The sequence below is a fragment of the Haliaeetus albicilla genome, chromosome 1, assembly GCF_947461875.1.
Source record: "Haliaeetus albicilla chromosome 1, bHalAlb1.1, whole genome shotgun sequence".
NCBI lineage: Eukaryota > Metazoa > Chordata > Aves > Accipitriformes > Accipitridae > Haliaeetus > Haliaeetus albicilla.
This window is the reverse complement of record NC_091483.1, coordinates 56,181,838-56,200,836: the sequence shown is the minus strand read 5'-3', so window position 1 is coordinate 56,200,836 and position 18,999 is coordinate 56,181,838. Positions and strand designations below refer to the sequence as shown.

General features: G+C 40.1%; 1 protein-coding gene across 4 annotated transcripts in view; it reads right to left on the bottom strand.

Moving 5' to 3' along the window:
* CORIN (corin, serine peptidase) overlaps positions 1–18,999 on the bottom strand; it is a 167,010-nt gene that overhangs the window by 113,278 nt on the left and 34,733 nt on the right. For all 4 annotated transcript variants that reach the window (XM_069790744.1, XM_069790757.1, XM_069790753.1 and 1 more), the window contains exon 4: positions 2,715–2,925. In XM_069790744.1, coding sequence (XP_069646845.1) covers positions 2,715–2,925 — 211 coding nt within the window. The remainder of the gene's footprint in view (positions 1–2,714; positions 2,926–18,999) is intronic.

The window sequence follows — 18,999 nt, the reverse complement described above, 5'->3', positions numbered from 1 at the left end:
TTTACATAAAATTGAAACAAGTGCTCTATAAAACAAAGAAGTATCAGTAGATGAAAAATTATGATCAGAGATGCACTGGCAATTAGAACGAAACAGCTGTAATTGACTGGAGGAACTAGTGACAATGTCAGTAACAACTGTTCTCCATACTAGTGTATGTTTTGTGATACTGTATGTTAAAAACAACCATAGTCCCAAAAAAGAGCTACAGCATACGGACATATCCCCATTCGTCATCAGAGTCCTTCCACAGTGGCTCTTCTGCTTCTCCTTCAGTATGTTTCTACTTCCCAGATTCCCCTATTCAATAGACCTAAACCAGGCCTGTCTCTTCCATTTTCATATCTGCACTCAACACATACAAAGTAACTTCCCCCTATTATACCAAGAGCTTTTCATACCAACAAAGAGCTTTCTCCAGATCTCACTGAGAGGAGTTACTGGGGGGGTGGGGTGGGAAGGTGGTAAGACAGGAAGGGAAGGTGTTAAATAACTACTTTATGCAGATATGATGCTTCTTAAAATCATTATTCTTGGCTGTGAAATACATCTGTATTATACACCCACAATAATTGGATGCTACAAGAAAAACAGTAATCACAAAAATCACTCAGTTGCCTACAGAGAAAAGTATTCTCTTTAAAGAAGAAAGCAGATGTTAAACTAGAACAACTCAGGTTTAGCAAAGTAGATTTAACAAATCAGCACTTTGTCAATACACTCTTATGGTTCTTTCTGTGATTGCCACTCAGCCTACATTTTCAGTGTCACCCATGACACACTCTGGAGACATACAATTACTTAAAGTGAAGTCAGATTCTAACATGATCCTGCATCATTTACAGTCTCACATTGGACTTTCTTCTTCTTCTGCAGGGGCCAGAACAGTTTCCACAAAAAAAGATTTTAAAATAAAAATAGAGGGAGGCATTGTGACCTCCAGAACATAAACTAGGACATGGTAATCCAGATTCAACTTTGACATTAAAAAATAATGGGAGAAGGTTCCTGCTGTGAAAAAAAAAAACAACACACACACACACACAAAGAAAAACCCCAACTCTTGAATCTCAAAGTATCTTGGTTGCCACCGAAAACCAGAGCAAAAACCTGCATGCTCCAATCACTAGTTTAACAACCTCTATTAATTTTAAATTAGCAATGCAGCTGTCATAATGTAAGCCCTGCAAGAAAGATGTCTTCAGGAAAGAAATGGAAAAGAAAAGGTAAAAATGTTATCCTTTCACAATTCTATCCGACTGATTTATGACCTTTGCACTTTTGACATTCACCACTCACTCAAAAGGTTTGTGAAAGTCAAACTCCAAACAAGGCAGAATAAAAGAAGCAAAAGAGAAATGGCCTTTTCTGTTGTTTAATATTTAAATGCATCAATTTATTACCTAAATCCACTTTTCTTATTTTGTTCTATGATTTCTAGAGACAGCAGGTAGCTTAAGGCTGTATGTTATCAGATTCTTTAACTGGAACTGGACTGGAGTTGGGGGGGGCTACAATTAATCATGAACTGAATTACAAAGGGTTAAATGAAAAAAGTTCTTGGTAGTCTAACAGAGACATGCATACAGGTGTATTTGGATTAAACAGCTCAACCAGTCTAATGGTCAGTCTTGTTCCACCATTACCCATGCTGCCTTACCTCTACCCTAATCCTATCCATATAATCATCTATACACTTTTCTTCTGAGTTAATTTTCTGTCAGTTTAGTGAGCTTAATTGACCAACCCAGGAACCACTCTGGTGCAATGGAAATGGCAGGCATATATTGCCTGGAGTGGGATTGTACCTTTCATTGGCAACTGTATTTTAGACCAGCCTGCCTCATCTCATAGAACTTTTTTTCTTAAGCATCCTATCCCTTCCAAACTGCACAGCTTTTGGCTTCTTGGTTGTTATTGTGTTAATTGAATCACTTATTCAATTGCCATATTCTCTTCCACTGAGTTTCAGAGTGAAGGAAATGGAAATAAGGAGAAATTAAAATAAGGAGAAAGAAATCTACTCTGTCTCTTTCCCCCTCCAGAAACATCAGAGTTTCTGCATACATATTAAAAAAAAATCATTCTCCTTTTTTCCCTTTTGTGCTGCATTTTTATTTTAGCACTGTTAAACTCACTGATCTTTTTTCAAATCAAACTCAATAAAAAACGTGCATGCACATGATACTAATGCTGTGTAATTATATAAATGCAGAAAACAAGACATGGTTCTGAAGCTTCCAAAACAGTTTATGTCACTCTGAATACATCCTGCTAATCTAATACCATAAAATATATTTAAAATATTAACTTTTCTGAAGGACTAAAAAAATTTGAAGTTTAATTTAACTAACAGTCATCACACTTTATGCCAATACTATAAATATCCAATGCATTTATGTTGTTACAAAGCATTCCATTTCGGCACATCCAGACTGGAGAAATAAGGTACAAGAATTTTGGGGAGCCCTTTTTAAGAAAATAAGCCTGACTGACCTAATATCACAGTTTTATTCAATACAGTGGCAATATTTTTCCTAAGAGAACTCTATCGCAGTTAGCTTATCATGGCAGAAATGTGAATAGCTTTGACAGACAGGAGTTTTGCAATGAGATGGTCACAGGCTTAGTTTGGATCTTCCCTTGTCTGATTAGACAGAGAGTATTTTACCACAATTGGCTCTAGTCACTGACTGATTTTCATTCCCAAATACCTGTCATCACCGTCACTGATGCATTCAGGAAGAGCAAGACTACAGCCAAACAGCATGATGTGTTGATAGCAGCTGAGACGATTGAGATAACTGAAGAACTTCAGGAACTTTTCCATTTCAATACTTTTGACAATAGAAAGAACTGAAGTTATAGTGGTGTAGTTATATGGCAGCATTTGGCACTGGCTGTTGGTGATATTTATGCAGGCACCTGTGAAATCAAAACAATATATTTAGAACAAAAGTACCACCATTTAATAGTTGGTTCAAAGCATACATTGAATTGACTGGTCAGTACATATAATATATAAGCAATGCCTGAACCTCACAGATAAGATGACATTCCGTAATGCTATCATAATACTGTCAAAAAATAAGTATCCAAGAAAAAAAGGAATCTGGAGAAGCTTGGTAGCTTAGTTTGAAAACCCAAATAAACTCTTAGATATTTTCACAGTCCTCTGACTCTCTACAAAACCGGACTAGAAATAACACAAAACAGATTTCTTTCTGACACAGCCTGGATGAACACACCAAAAGAATAGCCTGGATACAGCCAACTTTGGCTGAAACTAAGAATGGAAGTCCTACAAAACAATTAAGGATGATTGGGTTCTGAAGCTGCTCTGGTTTTGGTGTTTCCATAAAGCTTCTCTTTTTGCTACCATTCTACTTTGCAGCTGGACCTTCCTATTCATTGTCAACTTGCTTACTTGTTTTCCCCAAGGTAATAGTTTTACCTTCACACTCTTTCTTCTCTATCCTATCGACACAGAATTACATGATTTTACAGGTTGAACACCTACCCTGTCCTAAACTGTTGTCTCACTCCTGACCTACCAGAGCAACCTTTCTCTCCTAACGCCCTGTCATGTGCAGTAGGCTCGCTCAGCTATGCATGATCATAGGGTTAATTTACTACATTAAGTTCTTAAGAGTTTCACAAGCCATACACCAAATTCAGAATTTTCATCAAGAACAAACTATTAAAATCTAGTACTTACGACAGCTCCCTACTTTGATGAAGGCCTTTTTAGGCCACCTAGTCAGGCCTCAGCAGCATTTTTTTCACACTCGGAGCATATCCACATTGTACAATAAGCAGGGACCTCAGCCTATTCTCAAGACCAGACTCTGCCACTAATCATGCTGTAAACAAATCAGACTCATGCTAAATGACTATTCCAACTCTAGCCTTCTGAAGGGGGAAAATGCTTGAGCACATTTCAAGCCTTAGCACTCCTGTTCTCATTATCTGAGCAAACTGGACATAGGTAACACCAAATGGGGTAGATCCTTCCCATCAGGCATTTTGGGACTGGCTTCTTCCAAAGGTCATTCACACCCGAACTCCCGACTTGATAAAAGCTGGGGCTGTAAAGCACACAGGATGCAGCATTAAGAGTTCAGCAAGTCTGTCTCTTCCTCACCTGTCAGTCTAGACATAGTCTTCGCTGTCTAAATCCACTAGTGGCAAATTCTGGTATCTATGGACTAATACGACCTCACATAAAAGTAGGGAAAGCAAAGCATAACGAAGAAAGATTTCATTAGAGCTTTTTCAAGTTGCAATGTCTTTGAAGGGATGGACAAAAAAAGGTGGGTTTCAAATTTTATCTAAACTTGGTAAAAAACAATCCCTATTTTTTCAGTGCCTGATGAGTATACTTAAAGTTCGCCTCTTGGTCTTCTCCCTCTCCAGAAATCTCAACAAAAACTAAGGAATTGAATCTTGCCCCACTGAATTACAGCAAGTTTCTCCCCTCATTCTAATCAAGCTAAATCTATGTCCACAAGTCCCCATGTTAAGATTGCCCCCTCTCCCAATACTGCCAACGAGAAATCTTAGCACCAGTGTACACCCATTTTCTGCTACAATCTCTTCTCACTCCCACAGTACAGTGACTAATAGATCTGTTCATGCAGGAATCACATTTTTCCATACAATTCAGGGACAGACTCTCCATTCAGAATTAAAAGTAAATTCTGGGAGATGAGCAAAAAAGTGGTGAGCCTCCAAATTAAAAGAACTTTCAAAACTGCAGAGTGCAGTTTTCAAAAGTGACTATATGAGTTAGTACCACATGCCAATGATTTTCAGTGCAACTTCTGCTCTGAAGTTGTACAGGTATTTTTGAAAAATACTACCACGATGATCATCAAATCTACCTGTTAGGCTGTGAGACCAAAATCTGGTGATACTAAAACAGCTTTCCAGGGGAAAGGGAAAAAAGGTAGAGGGAAGGGAAGGAAACTCACTTCAGAATCACAAAGTTTTCTTTTAAAAGATGCCATCTCTTTAATGACTACTCACTTACTTTGTGACTTTTGCACGGTATCTTGACTGCTATAGAAATGTAAAATCTCCCTCCATTTTTTGCATTATATTTGGTACTTGAACAAACTCATTGCCATTTATTTGTAGTGCAAAGATTTTGTAATAACATTTTTATTGCTTGGGAAACTTTAACAAGAAAACACAAAAGTTCTGATTTATAGATTAAAAATATTGAAGCTTTACAGCAGTTATTCTTTAAACTACCTTCCTCACAGTTATCTCTTGCCTATGTTCTTTTGCTGATGCTGGGACTACATTTTCAGTAACTGTTGTGATAAGAAGATAACATACCCCCACAAAATTCTGGGTCTCTTCCACTGGCAAAAATTTCGCACTGAAGTTATTTAAATAAATCAAATTATCCTAAATGCGGGGGGGGGGGGGGCAGGAGGCACACAGGGCTTACACAAGTGGAACTTCACCAAAATGATTCACAAAATCTTCATGTGTCTCCTGAGGCACAATTGCGAAATGCTCCCTGCCATGGCATGGGCCAAGAAGCAGTGACATTTTGGCTGAGATAATGTGCATGGTCTGCTTCAGACCTTTTAAAATGCACACAATCCTGACAGACAATGGCTATGGTTCCTTGGAGCTATCTGATCTTTTAGGAGTAGTCAGTGGCTGGACAACACAGCACTGAATGCAACATTCATGGCTGATGGAATTTTATAGCAATTATCCAAGAATTTTTAAAACAAAAAGAGATGGAAGGAGGGAGTGAACCCAGGACCTATCCTTGCAACAGAATCATGATCCATCAGCAGTTCCATGAATCTTGCATTCCTGTAAAAGGATATCAGTTCAGCATTAATCCCAGGTACAGCCATAACCTGGAACACTCTTCTGGAAAGCAGGTACCTGGGTTAGAACCTTGCCTTTTTAACATGGGTCCTCAATCCACCTCTTCTATTTTTTGTTCCATCATTCACCCAGCAAGTAAATAACAGGTGAGAGTCTCACACCACCCACACCTCTGAGTCAAAACCCATAGTTACAGGGTAATAGCAATTGTTGTATCACAGTGTTACATACATCCCAGATTGTCACTGCAGTAGTAACAAGTCCTACAGTCTCAAAAACCTTCTCCAGTAAATTAAGGAAAGCTACCTTGTGTTCATACACATTTAGTTCTGCACAGGACTAATGGGCTGAAGAACAGCATCAGCCCTCTCCAAGCTAGCCCACAGACCTCTCACCCAGCAACAGGCAGATGTATCCTTACTGCTTTGCAGGGGACCTCTCAAATTCCACACAGCTGCCTAACTTGGTCATACTTTGAGTAACACATTATTTCAGAGCAAGGTTGTTTCACCTGAACTGAGACCAGAAGAAAACCGAAAGTTTCTCTATCCTGATCATTTGCACAAAACAAGTTGCTCCACTAATTCTTGCATCAAGCCCAATACCTTGTGGTAGACAGAACATACCTTTCAGACAGGCAAGTCTGCTCAGTGCCAAATTACTCTGTATGTAGGCAAACAGTGATACAGACACAGCATTCTACAGAGCAAGCAATAATTTATTTTAAAGGGCATAAGAAGTAGGAGAAAAGCTATTTAAAATACAAACAAAGGGGACTGTTTATTTAATGAGGAGTAGGTATTTAAATAAAAAGATTAAAGAGATAAGGTAAAAATATATTTTAGGAAGAGTAACAGTATTTTTTTTTTTTAATAAACAGAACATCTGAATAATTACACTGACAAACAGCCACAGATATAAGAAAAGAACGCAGTAAACCTCAAAATGCATAACTATTCTACCAAATTGCTAAATTCTGCTCCATATGTACAAGCTAAGTGCATTTTATAAACTATGTGGCCCTGCAGTGCCAGAATACTAATCTGACTGATGGTATAACATACTAGTACTAAACATGTTACAAACCAAGCAGGAACCAGACCAGAGAAGACGACAAATGCCGAATACAGAGAAAAGCCTCAACCTATTTATTTCTTTTCTCCAGTAAAGATTCATTAATTATGGCAAATACAAGGCACATAAACTCATTTCAGCAATACCTGGGGGGGGGGGAGAGAGCAGTGAATGGGAATAACAACATGCGAAAAAGCTGTTGATCAGAACAGCATGGTTCCTAATTATATGGGTCATTTCTGACATTCATCTAAATTAAGAGTTTTCTGTTTATCACCGGCTATTGCCAGATGGACTGAATTGGTAAAAAAGGGCTTCCTTCTACTCCAACAATTGCAATGCAAGTCTACAGTTTCATATTTAGTGCTGCTGAAACTAATCTAAACAACACATTTTCCCTTTCCCTCTCTTCTCTTCAGATTGTTCCCAGATTGCACTACTTATGGACTGCATCTGCACAAAATGAACTGGACTAGAGGACTGAGCTGACTGAAAATAACTACCTACATTCTTTCTCGAAAGGCAATGTTTATGGCAGCCCCAAAGAAATGCAACCAGAACTGCAACTTAAGCTTAATTAACCATTTTAGTTTTAAAATGCTCAACCATCCCCATAACAATAAGGCCACAATTCCTCACGCAACAGTGGTTGTCACTTCTGGATGTTTTTGAGGCCATGCAATGAACTAACTCTGGATGTTAACCTGCCTGAAAAAAACAGCCTTTCCTCTCCTCTCCTGACGCACTTTTTAATCTTTTGGTGGGCACAGGGTGGAGGAGAGAAAGAGAGAAAACCCCAACTATTTCACTTGCATCAGATCATCAGGCTGAATAGCTTTTTGGCAGCAAAATCATTTGTTCTAGAACAAGAGAAGGGGCAGTGCAGTGGCAGGAACCAGCAGGTAAGATCAGAGCCCGCCCACAGCAGCTGAAGCAGTGCTTTTGCAGAATGTGTCATCACTGCCCGGCACCATAAAGCATTTTGGAAGGGTTAGGAATATTTGAATTGCACCATCAGACTCAATTCCTGTCTAATGAGAAAGGAAAGAACATCTTTACTTTAAAAATGGATTAATAAATTTGGTGCAGCTTTGCATTCTGAATGCATCTGTTTTGTTAACTTGCACTATAAAACCTGATCTGGGACCTTTCCTCCTGGCATCAGCCGTTTTAAATGTAATGCAATTAAATGATGCCTTCAGTTAATGTGAACTGGCCTAGATCCTAGCTAGGGTGTGTTTTTACTAGGGTTGTCATAGCAGATCTGCAAAATAAGCCCCTGTCTCAGGTATGCAAAGCATAACATGGTATATGAGAGCGCTTGAACAGGAAAGTATACAGCCAGATTTTCATATCCCAGGTCAAGTTTGCTGATATATAAAATAACTTTTTTAATCAGAGCAACTTTTACAAAACATCTTTAAGTAGCTTATGGAAAATGCAACAGTGTTCAATTTGCAGCAGTAATCACCACCCACTTCGTTACAGAACTTAGTACACTCCCAGTACTAAGTTGCACAGTTGCAGTCTGTAAGTTCACTGGTAAAGCCTCAGTAAACCCAAGGAAAAATGGCAATATTCACCTGGCTCTTTCATGGCAAAAGCTCTACCAACATGGAATGAAATCTCACCTTTAATCCTAAAATGGCTTGAAAATTTCTAGGAATCCCATTAAAAAGAGCAAAACCAAACCAAACTTATCCATTCTAACTTAGAAATCTGTCTAACTTGCCTACAGTAGCAACTTGCAGACTTCTTGATTTGGGAATGACCTTAGCAAATCAATTTTTTTCCAATCCCAAGTTGCCATGTTCTCCTGACCTTAAAAAGATCTTGTGACTCTGCTTGATTTCACAATCTCATATGTGAGACGTATGCAGCTATAGAATGCCTTTTTTACCTTCTCTGTCCTGTTGCTATTGAATATCCAGATTGTCATGAACTTCTGCTCCAGATCAAAGGAGCATGGCATTCCACCTAGCATCTGGTCTTTGCAGCAAAGCTTTTTTCCAAAACTCATTACTGTCTTCAAAAATTTTAATACCTCTTTTAATTTACTATGACATTTTGGTACATTTTTCCTTTCAATTAAAACAGAAGATGGACAGATTTTCTTGGCCTCCCTCCAGCTATGAATTTCTCATGTACAGTCCACTTGGGACCGAACATCTGATACTGCATTTCAGTTGTTTTCTCCGTAGCTCAGGAAAGGCACCCAATAACTGATTTTCTTCTGACACACTTCAATAGATGCTAGGATCTATCCTTTAGAATCCGCCCAGCAGGGAAATCTACAAACTGTTTTCTCCTTAGTTCAAGTATCAGGAGTTAAAATTAACTATTTCACAACAAAAGCATAGTCTCTTCAATTTTTTCACACGAATGCTAGCTTGAAAACATGATTTCCACAACTCATGGCAGCCTCTGTTTCCTGATACGAGGGACAGCATGGCTGCCGAGTGTGTACGCTGGGTGACTGTTCCCTTCTAAACACGTTCTCAGGCCCTTCCTTGCATTTTTTCCACACTCCAAGAAAAGCTGCGTATTTGTTCTCTTCCAGGACACATTATACCATAACAGAAAACGCCAACAAATCCTTACAGAACAGCACAGAGTCATATTACACTACTGAAGAAAATAAAAAGGATACATACACATTTTGGAGGAAAAATGCCAACATTTCTACAACTAGAAAGAGCACTAGTTGGGTGCTCTTTTAACCCCTTGGAAAGGTAAAGTTAAATGCAGGACAATAGATCTTAAGAAATTTAAGAAAGTAATTATATGATAAAAGATTAATAAAATCAAAGTAGTAGTGGTGTCATACTCATAAGCTTTAACACTACAAGAAAAGTAAGGTCTGAAGGAAAATATATTATTTAATTACAACACCTGACACAGAATAAAGTATTATTAGCATTTCTATCAAAGGTAAATTCAGCTGATAGATTATTATGGTTTATGAGCCTTCTGGTCTTGACGGTTCCACCAATGGCTAAAACATATCACACCACTCTCCAGCCAAAAGCTTTCTCTGTATTAACTACTGTTTTGTCTCTCACGGATATAATTTATTTCTCATAAATAAAACAAAATTTAGATATGACTTCTCTCACTTTATTTCCCTGGGCTTTGCTTCCTCTTACATGATTTAGTGAGAGGATTATGCCCAACAAAACTTGCCTGTTTTTCCCAGCTTTCTCAGTATCGGGCGTAGGTGACAATGGGGGGGTCTGCAGGGTGCACTCTGCGAGGAGAGCCCGGGGCTGCCCCATGCCAGACATGGCCAGTTCCGGCCAGTCCCAGTGGACCCACTGCAGAGCACAGCTGAGCCCCTCAGCCATGATGGCAGCCCCTCAGGTAAAGCATGTTTAAAAAGGGGCAAAATGCTGCAAAGGGGAGTGAGAGTGAGAAGAAAGGAAGTGTGAGAAATAATCCTGTGAACACTGAGGTGAGAGAAGGAGGGGAGGAGGTGCTCCAGGTGCCGGAGCAGAGATTCCCCTGCAGCCCATGGAAGAGACCCTGGTGGAGCAGGTATCCGCTCAGCAGCCTGCGGAGGACTCCATGCCACAGCAGGCGGATATGTTCTCAAGGAACTGCAGCCTGTGCAGGACCCAGGCTGGAGCAGGCTTATCCTGAGGGACTGCAGCCCACAGAGAGGACCCACACAGGAGCTGTTCTGGAAGGACTGCAGCCAGTGGGAAGGACCCCACGCCGGGGCAGGGAAGAGGTGTGAGGAGGAAGAAGTGGCAGAGAGGAACTGTTATGGACTGACCACAACCCCCAGTCCCCATCCCCCCTGTGCCACTCACAGCAAGGAGGAGGTAGAGGAGTTGGCAATGGAGTGAAGTTGAGCCTGGGAAGAAGGGCGGGGTAGGGGGGAAGGTGGTTTAGTTCTTGCCTTTGTTTCTCACCATCCAACTCTATTTTTCATTGGCAATACATTAAATTCATTTTCCTCAAGTCGAGTCTGTTTTGCCTGTGACGGTAATTGGGAAGTGATCTCCCTGTCTTTCACTCAGCCCGTGAGCTTTTCCATCTTATCTTCTCCCTCTCTCCTGTTAAGGAAGTGGAGTGAGAGAGCAGCTGGTCAGGCATCTGGCAGCCATCCAAGATCAGTCCACAACAATACTGCCCAGTTAGCTTAAGTATCTACTTTGAGAATAAAAGGGTTTGTGTCATGATAGACTCTATGTTACGAATTAATATATAAAACTAGTAATTAGCCAGAAATTATGTAAAGATAGTAGAAAGTGCTAGATAACTTAGTTTTGAAGATTTATTTTTTTTTTTTGTCACTGTAGGTAAGTAAATCCTCCATATCTGTGCTGAAGTGTACCAAAGCTTTAATGTGTATGATATAAGAGCACAGAAAAAGACAGAAAAACATGGGTCATCCTATTTATGTTCAGAAAGCATGTACATCATTCAAGGGCTGGGACAGTTCAAGATGTCTTTAAAGCTACTAGGTTTGTAAGATCTTTTGTTCAAAATGAGATAACTCCTTTTTAAACCACTTAAAGATGACTCTTTGCATGTAAGTTTGGGTTGTTAAATAATTGTGTTGGGCTGGACTCCATTAAAAATGCTAAAAATGCCACAATCAAGATTGATAACATACATTTAAGTTCCTGATGCCTCTGAAAATTAAAAATCAAAGTCAAGCTAAATGAGCTTGTTTTGGAGGCTTTCTTCTATAAGAACTAACCTATGGTTAATTCCAGTTTGGCATTCAAAGCATTTTGCTTTGAGTCATCTAAAGTGTTTTGAAAACCAAATTTCAGAGAAAAAAAAAAATCACAAATTTTGTAACAGCCACACTGACATGATCTAAAGGAATCTTTTGCCTTTCTAGAACTACCAAAACCAAAATAGATTAATACCCAGCAAGCATAGGAACAAGTTCACCAGTGACAGAATGGTCAATTCCATGACACTTCTCATTTCCTTTGCAACTGACAGACTATTTAGTTGTACCATGGACATGGAAAGCTCATACCTAAAAGAATCCATTAAGCACTCAGGAAGTGAAGGAAAAGACAATGGGAATACTTAACTCTACACTCTATTGTAAAAGCGCAATCTTACAAACAACTGTCAACAGCAGGGTCACCATTTCTAACAGTTGCTCTTGACGAGACCAAAATGTCGTTGAGGAGCTGACAAATATTTCTGTCTCAAGACTGGTACCACAGTCAACAGATTTTTGGTAAACACTGTGCCTGTAGCCAATGCAAAAGTGTGTATAAACAGCGATACCTCCAGTACCAAAAATGCAAAAATGACAAAGGGATGGAAAATAATGTTAAAAAAAGCTTCCCTTCAATCTGGGAAAAATAAAAATTTCTCCCTTGCTAGAACTGAGATCCTCTACAGCACACCACAAAATGGAAACAAGGATCAAGATGCACTTAAATAAAACCACTAATAGCTTTTATTTTAAGTGATTATGGGCATAAATGATCCTGCAGATTTTGGGAAATCTGGTTTATCAGAAGCACTTTACACATTAAATGTAATGTCTCGATCCCTAAAGAAAGGCTTAACAGGAATGCATTTATACAGCTTCAATACAGCAGAAAGACATAACCTCAAGAGGAGCAGTATTAAGTTTGTTACATTTACACACGGGTAGACATTTGACAAACTCATGTCTCCTGAGGGCTCACACTCACGTTTTGGTAACAGCCATGGTAGCCTAAAGATGCAAGCAAGGCACTGTCAGACTAAGTTTCTAACAGAAGGTCATGACTTTTATTAGGTCAATTGATACAGTCAGAAAAACATTTCACAAGACAACTGAACTGATGCAATGGCGCAATACTGCTCCCTCTCAACCACGTGTGCTTGCCATTTCCTTTAAAACAACTTTGGTGCCAAACCAACCAAGAGCTAACTTAGCCAGTGTCAGAGCTGAGTCAGCTCATCGAGGTGACAACAAATACCACTGCATAAAAAGAAGCACAGAGCACCGTATGGCTCTGAGCAAAGGGAATGGGGACACCTTCTCAGCACTCCTAACCTCTAAATGGAGCCCAGGTGACTCGTAATAGCTTCTGTAGGGAAGAGGGAAACAAGCTTTTGAACAGCAAACCCCATCTGCAGATTTGAAATAGAAGTCAGACTCCAAGACTAGCTGAAAACAATTGCTCTGCATTTAACTTCGTTCAGCTAATGAATTATACAATTTGAAAGGAATGAGTGATTCTCAACTCCCCCTCGTGCTCCACAGGTACCAGAGGGAGAGGTGATAAGGCTACTGACCACCTGCAGTAGAGAGAAAAACAATTCATTATCTCCCAGGTCACAGAGAGGTGATTAGCCATGAGGGAAACATAACTCATATTTTAGATCAGAGCTGAAGTGTTACCATCGATTGTTTTTTTTAAGGCAATCTGTACCAGCTGCTTTACAGTGGAACACCACATCCAGTCTGTATCAGACACTTCTTGCTCAGAGCTTAATGCAGTCATAAATTCTAACTCAGTTATCCTCCTGACCAAAGAATACTGCAGAAGGCTGGACTCTTCATCAAGCCACCTCATTTTTTGGAGCCCCACTTCTTTCACCAAGGCACTTCCAGACACTGCCCTTGGCCGAGACACATACTTGCTTCTTTAATCCCTTGGGCAGGCACAGCTGAGAGCAGGTAAGCTCATTAGTCAAAGCTGAGGCTGAACACCTACCCCCCATGAGGTGTGAGCTGGCCTATATTCCAGATCTGGTATTTTGATTAGTCATTTCCTAATTACAGGATTCTTTAGTGAAATCGGAGACATACTTCCAAGAACCTACCGTTAAATAAACAAAAGGCACAAAATGAAATTAATCTTAGGATTATATCTATCCTCAGAGACTATTTTCCATGGCATATTAGGCTGGATGGTATTTTGCTATTGTTTTGAAACATGTGCATGACTTTTGTACTGTTGACAGGCTTTGTTTAAAAAAAACCAAACAAACACAAAACCACACACAAGCAAAAAGGATAAAAAATTGGTAGTTCCACAGGACCCAGGCACGCATCCAGATGTTTCTGGTTGGTTGGTTTGGGGGTTTTTTTCTGAACAAATGTGTTTTCAATATGTGAAAATGAATGCTAGCTTGATTGACAACATTTATTTATGCACCAATACTGTTATGTTCAAAACAAAACAAAAAACCACACTGCTTTGTGAAAGACTTACAATAGTTGAGATACTCAACAGGCTGTGAATAGGTCAGCATGGAAATAGGCTGCGCCTGAGCTGTCCCAGTTGTCTCTGGTTAATTACCTTTCCAGAATAGGCAAATTAACTCTTCTGTTCAGTTAGAAATTAGGATCTTTCTTTCAAAGTAAATCTCACAATGATAACTTATGCCTGTCTCACTTTCAGACAAAATTAACACAGCAAACGCCTCCCTGTGAAATCTGTCCAGAAACTAAGAGCAGAATACAGCACCACACTTGCTAAGCAATACACTGCCAAGCACATGAAACCTATGCTTTGCAAACTGCAGTTTCCTGGTTGGCAGTTTGCAGGTGGAGCTTAAGATCGGGGTGTTGATAAAGTCCTGGCTAACTAAGGACTGATCAGTATAACAAATTATTGTTGTCCCTATGGAAAATTCCCACAACTGTTTTTCAGAGGTATGTATGTGCTTGTTTCATTACAGCATAGATAGTCATTGTCTGTAAAACATCACTTGCGTTAGCCAGAAATACTGCAGGCTAGATCTCCTGAATCTGGTAGCACATTCGGCAAAGTATCTGTTGCAGAACATGATATACAACTTCCTGGGCCCTTTCTTTATTCTGAGCGGCTGCTACCGACTCTCCATCTGTATCACTGGAATTTTCTTTTGAGCATCCTATTTTTAAAACATGCAGTCGTGGCCTAATTCTGTTTCTACCACTAGAGTCCAAATGCTTCTGCTCACAAACCTAGCTATGTACATTAATGGAGCCATTCTTTAGAGTTCCAGTTACACTATTTGACTGTTGTGTCAACAAAGAAGAATGTTGACAAACTTTCACAGCCTGAGCAATTGGTTGGACTCGATGATCTTGAAGGTCTTTTCTAACCTAAATGATTCTATGATTAAATTACAGGTCAAAAAACCACCCTGTTCTTTAACGTGTAAAAGGATTAGGTTAATATATAGGTGTTTAAGAGCTTAACATAACTTTGGTGAAGTTTTCTATAACTGTATGTCAGTTCAGGTTGCATTTAAATTTTATGAACATGATGCTTGCAAGTTGCTTGTGTAAACTGAGATTTTTAAATCCTCATACTTCAATTGCTCTTCCCAGAATGGAAAGTCCATTTATTTCTTTCACATAACTCCACTAATAAATACAGCATAGCTTCCTTCAATGCTCTCTCTTATAGCTCATAGTTTAATTGCTTATGTTAGTTAGAGAGAAATGACAAGTTTCCCTGTGAAAGTTAAGACAAAATTTTCTCAAATACCATTAAACAAGCTGTAATGTTAAACTTTTTTCAACCACGCAAAATGCTCATGTTCTACTCCCTATGTGCAAATAATTTTTTTATACATTATAATCATAGAAATACTGATTGAAAGAGTCCTCTGGAGGGCTCTAGCCAACCTGCTGCTCCAACTGAGATTGCCACCAGCATGTTGTCATCCATGACTTTGGCCAAGTCTTGGCAACACCCAAGGACAGGGATCCCACAGCCTCTGTGGGCAACAGGTTCTACTGCTGCACTACCCATCCAGTGAAAAAGCTTTTCCTAGTTCCTAGTCTGAACTTCTGCTATTTTATTTCATTGGTGAGTATCATTAGGATTTTTTAAATTATCAGTCATAATAAAGGTGAGAAAGACAGACTTTGTGTATGGATTAGTGGCTAAATTAATCTTTAACTATACTGGGCTATTTATCACTTTCTCAAATTCCCATCCTCATAACGATTTCAAATCATGGTATTCATTAAGTTGTTCTTGAAGTTCACATGATTGCGAAAGATGACAGTGAGTGTAAATCACCTTCTGTTGTATCAATACTTGGACCTTCCAAGTTTTGGCCAAGAGTTTAGATCTTACCATTTAATATTAATGATGGCTCTATACCCACACCTGGCTGCACTCTATCTATTATAATCCATAACAGACCGTGCAGAAGCATAAGCCAGATCAACTTCAATCAAAGAGAAAAATCACATGCTGCTACCAGATGCAAGGTGTACCTTTGGAAACAAAGTGATCAATTACAATATGGAACAAAACACGTATTACCATCATCTTTTTGTTGAAATAACCGCACAAATAATTTTTAAAATAGTTCCAGAGAAGCTGTTGGATCTGAAAAGGAAGTCAGTGGCTGCAATTCTCAGCCAATTATCTTCAGATATGCTTTGTTTCATTGTTCCCACCCTTGAAAGCTTCATGACAGGCTAAGCATGTAACTTCTTGCTTAGCCTCTTGGTCAGTTCATGGTTCAATTTTGACAACAAACATCTGTGTAAACTACAAGCAACAAGGTGTAAAAAAACATAATGGATGCATAAATGGCATAAAGCTGAAAAGACTTCTGTTCTTTAAAGTTTTAAAGGTACACGCATCCATAACTCCAGAAGCACACACATGTCATTTAAACACTAGAACAAAGCTGACTTTGTAGTTATTTCCAAGGAGGGAATCTCCCACTCTAAAGTAAACCACACTGCTGAAAGGCCAAAGAGTAAAGATACGTGGAAGTGCAAGGGGGGTGTGACAGTTATTCATAGTACTCATTACAGCATTAATCCCAAAAGATACTTGAGGTCTGCCAGGAATTTTACACAGAACACTGTTTCATCAGACTACATTTGGACAGATGATACTCTACAAACAAAATACTTGCAATAAGGAGCCATGAAATTATTAAAGGGAATTGAAATCACAAGCTTAGCTAGAAGTAAATGTATAAAAGAGTTAGGAACCTCATCACAATTCTCACGCAAGTATTTGAAGCTTTTGGCAAACTTACAGTTATCTGAGAACAGCAATGCAATGATAAAAGCTAGTAAACTTTTTCCTCCTTATAAATGTAAGTTGTAATGAAAAATCTCTCTATATAGAGTAATGACTTTTAAGAATCTTTTGGATTCCAGCCAATACATTTTATATGTCAGAAACTTAACGGTCTCCTTGCCAATCTATGCCCATGCACCCATATGAAACGGCAATGGTGGAATAGACAAACTGATGAAAACCAGGTTCTTGCTATCAAATTTAGTGAAAACTCACCATGTGTTTCTCTTGTAAGTCACTAACTTTGCCACATCAACTGCAAATTTAATTTTAAAGTTCTGCTACACAAGAAAACCTGAATGGCTCCAGTGATTATTTTGACTAGTGAAAAAAAATGTATTTTTTAATAAGGACCACATTGCCAAAATTTTAGGGCAGCTTTTTTCACTTTATTCCTTTAATTTTGAGAAAAGACGTAGGTGTAGGTGAGATAAAGAAACAGAAGCTACCGCTGGAAGAGAAAACACTCTCAAGCATGAACTTGTGCACCAACAAAATTAATAGTTACCATGTAAGTCCACTCATGCTTGCATTTGCATGAAAAAAACACAGCTGAGTGGCTAAACTCCTGGTCTGGGATTTAAGAGACCACTGTTTATGTTCTTCTATGCCAATCTGAAAAACCATTTTCCCTTCAGAAGAAAATCATGTTTTAAATGTGTTTTGATATTATTTTTTTTTGAGGATGAGAATACCCGTAAAGATCTACCATGGGTCTGTTACCGCTATTACCCCTTATATAACTGGGTCTATTCCAACTTGTATGAGTAAACATATTGAGCTAGAAGACAAAGTGATTTATTAGGTTACTGCTTGAGATACTGGGGATCAGGGAGATGCAAGCCTATGGTCTAACTTGGGATGCAGTTACTGAATACCGTAGCTTCAGTAGAAAAAATGTCTTTAGTATAAGCAGCACGAGGCAGGGAGAGAGAGAGGCAGGGAATTTCTTGTTTCTGTGCCACATGTGACATATCCTGTCCAGCTATCTCCACAGTGGTTCTCTTATTACTCTTTTCTACCAAACAAAGCTGGGCCAGACTAGTTCTCTGTAGATTCTAGGAGTGGCAGAACACCAAATACCAAGTAAGAAATGCTGGGTAGAGACAAAGAGGTTTATTTCATGTATAAATTAAATGTAGTTAAACAACAATAGAGAGGATTAGGATGGCCTCTAGGCTGAGCAGGGGACTGCAAATACATTAAACTGCTGAGTTTCAAAGGTGTGCATGGAACATGAAAAGACCCCAGGGCCCTCTGCCTAATAAGAGTATTTGTTATTTAGGAAAATAGTAAAAGATGCAAACAAGCAAACGTAAACGCTATGCCTTCTGAAATGCTTAACAAGTCCCCTGATACAGTGAGTCGCTTTTGCAAAGGCACTTTTCCACTCCATTCTTCCAAGCGGCCGTCTAGGGCTCAGCGTTTTTTCACCCTCCTGCACACTTGTGCAAGTGCACGGAGGGGCTGAAGAGGAACCAAATTCCACGTTCATCTGGGACGCGTGCCTCTTCCTAGCACGCTGTCAAGTACATGCAGAGTAACCCGCAGCTGGAAAATTCACGTCCCTTACAGCCACCCACCTTGCTCTTTACCCAGTTCTTTCCCTAAGGAAAGCTCTAGAGGCCCAGTGCTCTCCCTGGACCCCCCGGCATAGCCTAGAGCCGCGCAGGCAGGCTGCTCCTCAGGTGAAAGCCCCTGCAGCCCACCTCTTCTGCCCCCAGCGCCACCTCCCGCTAACACACGGGGGTACCTCCCTCGCCGCCGCCACCGCCGCCGCCGCTTCCCCTCCTCTCAAAGCAGACGAGGCCTGTGCCCGTCGTCCCTCGCCCCGGCGGCCCCCCTTCCTCCCCGGCAGCGCCGGGGCCCCGCTCCCGCCCCCCGCGGAGGCCGGGGCCGCCGGCAGCGGCAGCAGTGCCCTCTCGTGGCCGGAGCCCCGCAAGCGGGCCGGCGGGGAAAGCGGGGCTGGGGCCCGCGGCCCTCAGCGGCAGCCATCGGCCGCAGGAGCCGATGGGGGGCATCGCGGGGCCCCGCTGCGGCTTCTGGGGCT